The sequence below is a fragment of the Nerophis ophidion genome, linkage group LG22 (assembly GCF_033978795.1).
Source record: "Nerophis ophidion isolate RoL-2023_Sa linkage group LG22, RoL_Noph_v1.0, whole genome shotgun sequence".
Lineage (NCBI taxonomy): Eukaryota > Metazoa > Chordata > Actinopteri > Syngnathiformes > Syngnathidae > Nerophis > Nerophis ophidion.
In genome coordinates this window covers 43,130,726-43,140,507 of record NC_084632.1, presented here as the reverse complement: position 1 = coordinate 43,140,507, position 9,782 = coordinate 43,130,726, and the positions used below count along the sequence as shown (strand labels likewise).

The 9,782-nt window shown below is 41.5% G+C and overlaps 2 protein-coding genes across 2 annotated transcripts in view; one reads left to right on the top strand and one right to left on the bottom strand.

Moving 5' to 3' along the window:
* Nucleotides 1–81: 81 nt before the first annotated feature.
* On the top strand, nt 82–888 carry LOC133540676 (uncharacterized). The gene has a single exon (XM_061883492.1). The coding sequence runs from the start codon at nt 82–84 to the stop codon at nt 886–888; it is 807 nt and encodes a 268-aa protein (XP_061739476.1).
* A 5,986-nt stretch (nt 889–6,874) lies between these two features.
* The window catches only part of ccdc191 (coiled-coil domain containing 191), a 30,273-nt gene continuing 27,365 nt past the window's right edge, over nt 6,875–9,782 (bottom strand). Inside the window, exons 17-18 of the mRNA XM_061883904.1 lie at nt 9,286–9,440; nt 6,875–7,329 (exon numbers count right to left, since the gene is read on the bottom strand). Of these exons, the coding sequence (XP_061739888.1) occupies nt 7,188–7,329; nt 9,286–9,440 (297 nt within the window). The 3' untranslated portion in view covers nt 6,875–7,187. The remainder of the gene's footprint in view (nt 7,330–9,285; nt 9,441–9,782) is intronic.

The following is a 9,782-nucleotide window of genomic DNA, read 5'->3' as shown; positions in this document are numbered from 1 at the left end:
TCTATTTAAATCAATTGTACTATTATTATTATTATGTTTTTAAAAAGTACTTTTGTACATTGGTTTTTGGCAGGAGAATGCATGGAGAAGAGTGCCACCTCCCCTGCATGGAGAAGAGTGCCACCTCCCCTGCATGGAGAAGAGTGCCACCTCCCATACATGGAGAAGAGTGCCACCTCCCATACATGGAGAAGAGTGCCACCTCCCCTACATGGAGAAGAGTGCCACCTCCCCTACATGGAGAAGAGTGCCACCTCCCCTGCATGGAGAAGAGTGCCACCTCCCATACATGGAGAAGAGTGCCACCTCCCCTGCATGGAGAAGAGTGCCACCTCCCCTACATGGAGAAGAGTGCCACCTCCCCTGCATGGAGAAGAGTGCCACCTCCCCTACATGGAGAAGAGTGCCACCTCCCCTACATGGAGAAGAGTGCCACCTCCCCTACATGGTGAAGAGTGCCACCTCCCCTGCATGGAGAAGAGTGCCACCTCCCCTGCATGGAGAAGAGTGCCACCTCCCCTACATGGAGAAGAGTGCCACCTCCCCTGCATGGAGAAGAGTGCCACCTCCCCTACATGGAGAAGAGTGCCACCTCCCCTGCATGGAGAAGAGTGCCACCTCCCCTACATGGAGAAGAGTGCCACCTCCCCTGCATGGAGAAGAGTGCCACCTCCCCTGCATGGAGAAGAGTGCCACCTCCCCTACATGGAGAAGAGTGCCACCTCCCCTACATGGAGAAGAGTGCCACCTCCCATACATGGAGAAGAGTGCCACCTCCCCTGCATGGAGAAGAGTGCCACCTCCCCTACATGGAGAAGAGTGCCACCTCCCCTGCATGGAGAAGAGTGCCACCTCCCCTGCATGGAGAAGAGTGCCACCTCCCTATAAGTGTACATGCCAGCCTTGCAAAGCGACAAGAAAAAGAGAAGAAGGTGAAGTTGAGAAGAATCCTCCTGCTGACTTCCAGAAAGTTCCATCTCTCCATTACACAAACCTTCTGCAACACAAAGTCTAGGTTGGCACGTTGGAGCATGTTGACCTTTGACCTTTGGAGCAGCTTGATTAGTTTAGTGAGCCGTGTTTGTTTCCAAAGTCTGTGTTGGCTTTGGACCTGATCTTCACTGACCTGCTGGGCAGAACTCCCAGGAACAAAGTCTGTGTTGGCTTTGGACTTCTTCTTCTTCACTCACACAACATCAACACTGAGCTGATCCTCTTCATGCAACTAACACAAGACAATAAACTACTGATACAATAAAATAAACTACTAATTAAAACAAATAAAACAACTAATAAAATAAACAACTAATAACATACAATGAACTACCAATAAAATAAATTACTGATTAAAATCAAATAAACTACTAATCCCCAAAAAGTATTCATAAAATCAAATAAGCTACTAATTAAAAAAAAAAAAAAACTACAGATAAAATCAAACAAATTCAAACTACTAATAAAATCAGACTACTGATAAAATCCAATAAACTACTAATAAAATCAAACAAACTAAAGTTAAAAGTTAAAGTGCCAATGATTTTCTCTCTCTTTCTCTCACACACGCACACACACACACACACACACACACACACTAGGTGACTACTTATAACATCCAATAAACTACTAATTGAATAAAAAAACTACTAATTAAATCAAACAAACTACCAATAGAATCGAATAAACTACCAATAAAATCAAACAAACTACCAATAAAAGAAACTAATAATACAATCAAATCAACTTCCAACAAAATCAAACAAGCAAACTACTCATGAAATAAAAATAAACTACTAATAAAGTCTAATAAACTACCAATAAAATCCAATAAGCTACTAATACAATCCAATAAACTATGAATACAATCGAATAAACTACTAACGAAGTCCAATAAAGCACTAATAAAATCCAATAAACTACAAATATATAAAAAAAAACTACAAATAAAATCAAATAAACTACTAATAAAATCAAATGAAGTACTAATACAATTAAATGAACTAGTAATTAAATAAAACAAACAAATAATGAAATCAAAGAAACTACAAAAAAATCTAATAAACGACTAATACAATCAAATAAACCACTAATAAAATCTAATAGACTACTAATACAATCTAATAAACTACTAATAAAATCCAATAAACTACGAATACAAACCGATAAACTACAAATAAAATCTAATAAGCTACACATACAATCTAATAAATCACTAATAAAATCCAACAAACTACTAATCAACTGAAATAAACAACAAATAAAAGCAAATAAACTGCAAATACAATCAAATAAACTACTAATAGAATCAAACAAAGTACTAATAAAATCAAATAAACTACTAATACAATACAATAAACTACTAATAAATTCAAGTGAACTACTGATAAAATATAATAAACTAGTAATTAAATCAAATAAACTACCAATGATATGAATAAACTACTAATAAAATCAAATAAACTACTAAACAATCAAATAAACTACTAATAATATAAAACAAACTACTAATAAAATCAAATAAAATACTATTAAAATCAAATAAAGTACTAATAAAATCAAATAACCTACTAATACAATACAACAAACTACTAATAAAATCAAATAAAATACTATTAAAATCAAATAAAGTACTAATAAAATAAAATAAACTACTAATACAGTACAACAAACTACTAATAAAATCAGATGAACTACTATCCATCCATTTTCTACCGCTTATTCCCTTTTGGGGTGGCGGGGGGCGCTGGCGCCTATCCCAGCTACAATCGGGCGGAAGTCGGGGAACACCCTGGACAAGTCGCCATCTCATCACAGGGCCAACACAGATAGACGGACAACATTCAAACACTAGGGACCATTTAGTGTTGCCAATCAACCTATCCCCAGGTGCATGTCTTTGGAAGTGGGAGGGGCCTATCCCCAGGTGCATGTCTTTGGAGGTGGGAGGGGCCTATCCCCAGGTGCATGTCTTTGGAGGTGGGAGGGGCCTATCCCCAGGTGCATGTCTTTGGAAGTGGGAGGAAGCCGGAGTACCCGGAGGGAACCCACGCAGTCACGGGGAGAACATGCAAACTCCACACAGAAAGATCCCGAGGACTGCAGGACCTTCGTATTGTGAGGCAGACGCACTAACCCCTCTGCCACCGTGAAGAGGGGTTAGTTCGGCCGCCGTGTTCAATAGAGAAATCCGATGAACTACTAATACAACAAAATAGTAATAAATCAAATAAACTACTAATGAAATAAAATAAATTACCAATAAAATCAAACAAACTACTATGACAATCGAATAAACTTCTAATAAAATAAAACAAACTACTAATAAAATCAAATAAAGTACTAATAAAATCAAAAAGAAGTACTATTAAAATCAAATAAAGTACTAATAAAATCAAATAAAGTAGTAATGAAATCCAAGAAAGTAGTAATAATCCCTCCCAGGTCACACCTTCACTTATTGCACACAAAACAGTTTGAACTTTGTCTGACTCAATGTTGGGGGGGCGTGGCCTCCAGCTCTGCTTGAATTTCAGGAGAAAATTTGTCCCGGGAGGTTTTCAGGAGAGGCGCTGAATTTCGGGAGTCTCCCAGAAAATCGGGGAGGGTTGGCAAGTATGCACTGCAGGCTTACACACAAATATATGCAACTGTGAAACACACACACACACACGCACACACACACACACACACACACACACACACACACACACACACACACACACACCAGGACTTGTTTTGCACGTATTGAATTCCCTGCGAGCCGACAGATGACATTTGAAGCGAAACGAAAGTAAAGACTACATTCCATCTCCCAACTCATCCAAAATGAAAATGAAAATGCCGACTTGTTGACCTGAAATAGGATCCTAAATATGGAACCAGCTTCACGCACTCTTTGGTCCCCGGTTCTGTTGACAGTCAGAGATCCGGTTTGGTGGCTGCGGGATGAGGTCTCTGCTTTTTGCAGATAATGTGGTCCTGCTAGCTTCAACTGGATCTTGACTCTCACTGGATGGCTGAATGACTGGGATAAAAACCAGCACCTCCAATTCTGAGTCTGCGCTTGTCGCCAGGGAAAGGGTGGAGTGCCGTCTCCCCAAGTGGAGAAGTCCAAGTACCTCGGAGTCTTGTTCACAAGGGAAGGATAGTGGATGTGGATCAGTACTGCAGGATCCTATGTCGGTCCGTCGTGGTGAAGAACGAGCTGAGCCGGAAGGCAAAGCTGGCAATTCACTGTAAAACAAGCTCTCAAACTAGTAGTACCTCTGTGATCCCCCAGGGGTCTCTTCTTGAAGAACCTCTGATCTATGAATGAAGATCTATTCTTGAAGAACCTCTGATCTATGAATGAAGATCTATTCTTGAAGATCCTCTGATCTATGAATGAGCAACAAGGGGATGGGTCAAATGCAGAGGGTAATTTCACCACACCTTGTGTGTGTGTGTGTGTGACTATCAGTAGTCCTTTAACTTTATTCTGGAAGAACCTCTGATCTATGAATGAGGGTCTCTACCTGAAGAACCTCTGATCTATGAACGAGGATCTCTTCTTGAAGAACTTCCGATGTATGAATGAGGATTTATTTTTTGAAGAACCTCTGATCAATGAATGAGGTTGAAGAACCTCTGATCAATGAATGTCTTTTCCTGAAGAACCTCTGATCTATGAATGAGGATCTATTTTTGAAGAACCTCTGATCAATGAATGAGGGTCTCTATCTGAAGAACCTCTGATCTATGAACGAGGATCTCTTCTTGAAGAACGTCTGATCTATGAATGAGGATTTATTTTTTGAAGAACCTCTGATCAATGAATGAGGTTGAAGAACCTCTAATCAATGAATGTCTCTTCCTGAAGAACCTCTGATCAATGAATGTCTCTTCCTGAAGAGCCTCTGATCAATGAATGTCTCTTCCTGAAGAACCTCTGATCAATGAATGTCTCTTCCTGAAGAGCCTCTGATCAATGAATGTCTCTTCCTGAAGAACCTCTGATCAATGAATGTCTCTTCCTGAAGAACCTCTGATCAATGAATGTCTCTTCCTGAAGAGCCTCTGATCAATGAATGTCTCTTCCTGAAGAGCCTCTGATCAATGAATGTCTCTTCCTGAAGAACCTCTGATCAATGAATGTCTCTTCCTGAAGAACCTCTGATCAATGAATGTCTCTTCCTGAAGAGCCTCTGATCAATGAATGTCTCTTCCTGAAGAACCTCTGATCAATGAATGTCTCTTTCTGAAGAACCTCTGATTAATGAATGTCTCTTCCTGAAGAACCTCTGATCTATGAAGGAGGATTTATTTTTGAAGAACCCCCGATCAATGAATGAGGGTCTCTTCCTGGGGACGGTGCGGCAAAGTTGGTAGAGTGGCCGTGCCAGCAATCTGAGGGTTACTGGTTCAATCCCAACCTTCTACCATCCTATTCACGTCTGTTGTGTCCTTGAGCAAGACACTTCACCCTTGCTCCTGCCGGGTACCTGGTTAGCGCCTTGCATGGCAGCTCCCGCCATCAGTGTGTGAATGTGTGTGTGAATGGGTGAATGTGGAAATACTGTCAACGCGCTTTGGGCTCCTTAAAAGGGGGTAGAAAAGCGCTGTACAAGTACAACCTTTTACCATTCTTCCTGAAGAACCTCTGATCTATGAATGAGGATCTCTTCTTGAAGAAACTCTGATCTATGAATAAGGATTTATAATTGAAGAACCTCTGATCAATGAATGAGGGTCTCTTCCTGAAGAACCTCTGATCTATGAACAAGGATCTCTTCCTAAAGAACGTCGGATCTATGAACAAGGATCTCTTCTTGAAGAACCTCTGATCAATGAATGGGGATCTATTTTTTGAAGAACCTCTGACCTATGAACGAGGATCTATTTTTGAAGAACCTCTGATCTATGAACAGGGATCTCTTCTTGAAGATTTTCAAGGTTAACGCTGATTTTCAAGGCAAAAGCTGATTTTCAAAGTAAAAACTGATTTTCAAGGTAAAAGCTCATTTTCAAGGTAAAAGCTGATTTTCAATGTAAAAGCTAATTTTCAAGGTAAAAGCTCATTTTCAATGTAAAAGCTGATTTTTAAGGCAAAAACTAATTTTCCAGCTAAAAGTTTATTTTCAAGGTAAAAGCTGTTTTTCAAGGCAAAAGCTGATTTTTAAGTTTTTTTTCCAAAAAATGTTTAAAAAAAATCAATGTTTTTTTTTGTTTTTTCATTTCCCATTCATTATAATGGGAGAATATTAATGACTACAACCTACACTGACTGATGAGGATAAGCGAGGTTCCAAACAAAGTGCTGATGTTCCATTGTAGTGCCGTCCTGAGGCCATTATAATGGTTACACACTTACTGAAAATCCCCTTTGCAGTATTTAAACATCTTCCTGGCCATGGATGACAAAAATAAACACAACTGTGAGGACAAATACACCAATTGGGGCGTGTTAGGTGCAACATGCAAAAAAACAAATACATTTGTTTTTGTTTCAGGCGTACATTTTACTCCTTGGAATGTGTATTGTTGTTGTAGCTCCTAATATGGCCACTAGAGGGTGAGAAAGCACAGTCCGAAGGTTGGGCGTCGTAATTCAGGAGCAGAGCTGCTATTGTTGTTGTAGTTCCTAATATGGCCACTGGAGGGTGACAAAGCACAGTCCGAAGGTTGGGCGTTGTAATTCAAGAGCAGAGCTGCTGTCGTCCACATGGAATAAAAGTCACCTGCTGTAGTTGTATTGTCCATCCATCCATTTTCTACCGCTTATTCCCTTTTGGGGTAGCGGGGGGCGCTGGCGCCTATCTCAGCTACAATCGGGCGGAAGGCAGGGTACACCCTGGACAAGTCGCCATCTCATCGCAGGGCTAGTCGTATTGTGTTTAAAAAAAAAAAACAGTGTTATTTCCCTCACTATCTTGGTTAGTTCCGGACCACTTGCTCCGTCTTCTTGAGTCTGAACAAGTTTAATTTGTTTTTGTCCGGCGGATCGTTCCTGGCTAACATGTTGTTGGCTTGGGGGCTGGCTGTCTCTGCTTCTCCCGTGCCTTGTGCTCTGCCGGGCACTTCTGTCTAAGACCTGCCGCTTGCCCTGCCGGTGGGCCCGAGGTCTGGGGTTCCTGTCCATGGCCGACCTGGCTGGTGGTCCCTTGTGATAATGTGTTATGTCACTGAGGCGTTTGTGTGGCACCACGGAGCCGTCACTGAGGACGAGAGCCGAAATCGGGCAGAACCTCGATCACTTTGCGGCCCAGTCTCTCCCGCCGCTGCTCCCTCTCTCGCTCCTTGCGCTGCACGTGCGGGAGCCGCTTCCAGGCCTGGAAAGCTCGCCATTGCGCCGCTCTGACGTTGGCGGGCAGATGGAAAAAGACAAGAGAGGTGTAAGAAATCATTTTGGAGCCTTTGGCACCTAATGAGGTTTCAGGTCAAGGAGCCCAGTGTTCATGGGCAGTGGCAGGTGCCCGACTGGAGGGAATAGACCCACAGTCTTAGGCCACTTAGGCGCTTCACCTGGGAATGTGAACTTTATTGGAGCTGCATTTGGAGCAGCTCCAACAAATGTTGAAACTACATCATAATAGTAATAATATATAATAATAAAAATAATAATCCATCCATCTGTCCATTTTGGCAGTAGTGGAGCAGTACAAGTCCACCTAAACAGCAGACTGGACTGGAAGGACAACAGCAAAGCTGTTTACAAGAAGGACATGAGCAGACTTATTCCTGAGGAAGTCTAAGTCCTTGAATGTGTGCAGCAAGTTGTTGGGGATCTTTTATCAGTCTGTTAAGGCCAGTGCCCTGTACTTTGCTGTGGTTTGTTGGGGGAGCAGCACCAGCAGAACGGACTTCAAGCAGATTGACAAACTGATCCGGAAAGCCAGCCAAACTATTGTCTAAAGTCTTGATGAAGTTACAGGTAACATGGATTCTAAAGTCTAGATGAAGTTACAGGTAACATGGATTCTAAAGTCTAGATGAAGTTAAAGGTAACATGGATTCTAAAGTCTAGATGAAGTTACAGGTAACAAGGATTCTAAAGGCTAGATGAAGTTAGAGGCAACATGGATTCTAAAGTCTTGATGAAGTTACAGGTAATGTGGATTCTAATGTCTTAATGAAGTTACAGGTAATGTGGATTCTAAAGTCCAGATGTTAGAGGTAATGTGGATTCTAAAGTCCAGATGTTAGAGGTAATGTGGATTCTAAAGTCTTGATATAGTTAGAGGTAAAGTCCAGATGAGGTTACAGGTAATGTGGATTCTAAATTCCAGACAAAGTTACAGGTAATGTGGATTCTAAAGTCTAGATGAAGTTACAGGTACTGTGGATTCTAAGGTCTTAATGAAATTACAGGTAACGTGGATTGTAAAGTCTAGATGATGTTACAGGTAACAGGGATTCTAAAGTCTGGATGAAGTTACTGGCAACATGGATTCTAAAGTCTAGATGAAGTTAGAGGTAACGTGGATTCTAAATTCCAGACAAAGTTACAGGTAATGTGGATTCTAAAGTCTAGATGAAGTTACAGGTACTGTGGATTCTAAGGTCTTAATGAAATTACAGGTAATTTGGATTCTAATGTCTTAATGAAGTCACAGGTAACATGGATTCTAAAGTCCAGATGTTAGAGGTAATGTGGATTCTAAAGTCTTGATATAGTTAGAGGTAAAGTCCAGATGAGGTTACAGGTAATGTGGATTCTAAAGTCTAAATGAAGTTACAGGTATTGTGGATTCTAAAATCTAGATGAAGTTACAGGTAATGTGGATTCTAAAGTCTAGATGAAGTTACAGGTAACATGGATTCTAAAGTCTAGATGAAGTTACAGGCAACATGGAATCTAAAGTCCAGATGAAGTTAGAGGTAATGTGGATTCTAAATCCCAGACGAAGTTACAGGTAATGTGGATTCTAAAGTCTCGATGAAGTTACAGGTAACGTGGATTCTAAAGTCTAGATGAAGTTACAGGTAATGTGGATTCTAAAGTCTAGATTAAGTTACAGGTAACGTGGATTCTAAAGTCTAGATGAAGTTACAGGTAACATGGATTCTAAAGTCTAGATGAAGTTACAGGTAACGTGGATTCCTTGCCCTTATGTGGGCCTACCAAGGATGTCGTAGTGGTTTGAGACACTAGTGATTTAGGGCTATATAAGTAAACATTGATTGATTGATTGATTCCAAAGTCTAGATGAAGTTACAGGTAAAGTGGATTGTAAAGTCTTGATGTAGTTGGAGGTAAAGTCTAGTTGAAGGTGTATTCTAACTCTGGAGTTAGAAGTTGGGCGAGCAGACCTGTGGTGGTGCTCCTCGGCCATGTCTTGACGTTCCTGCTCCAGCAACTTCTCCTGGACCACCTGGTCCATCAAGGCGTGCAGGAACCTCCTGAGAGTGTGGGCGCGCTGGAACGAGTCGGCCTTCTGCTCCTGCAGCAGGCGCTGGTCCTGCAGCTGAGGAGAAGTGTGCATGCTAAATGTTGTCACACCTGCACAGGTGCATGCTCAATGTTGTCACACCTGCACAGGTGCATGCTAAATGTTGTCACACCTGCACAGGTGCATGCTCAATGTTGTCACACCTGCACAGGTGCATGCTCAATGTTGTCACACCTGCACAGGTGCATGCTCAATGTTGTCACACCTGCACAGGTGCATGCTCAATGTTGTCACACCTGCACAGGTGCATGCTCAATGTTGTTACATCTGCACAGGTGCATGCTCAATGTTGTTACACCTGCACAGGTGCATGCTCAATGTTGTCACACCTGCACAGGTGCATGCTCAATGTTGTCA

Coding starts and splice junctions, on each gene's coding strand:
- LOC133540676 (XM_061883492.1), top strand. CDS start 82: ATGGAGAAGAGTGCCACCTCCCCTGCATGGAGAAGAGTGCCACCTCCC.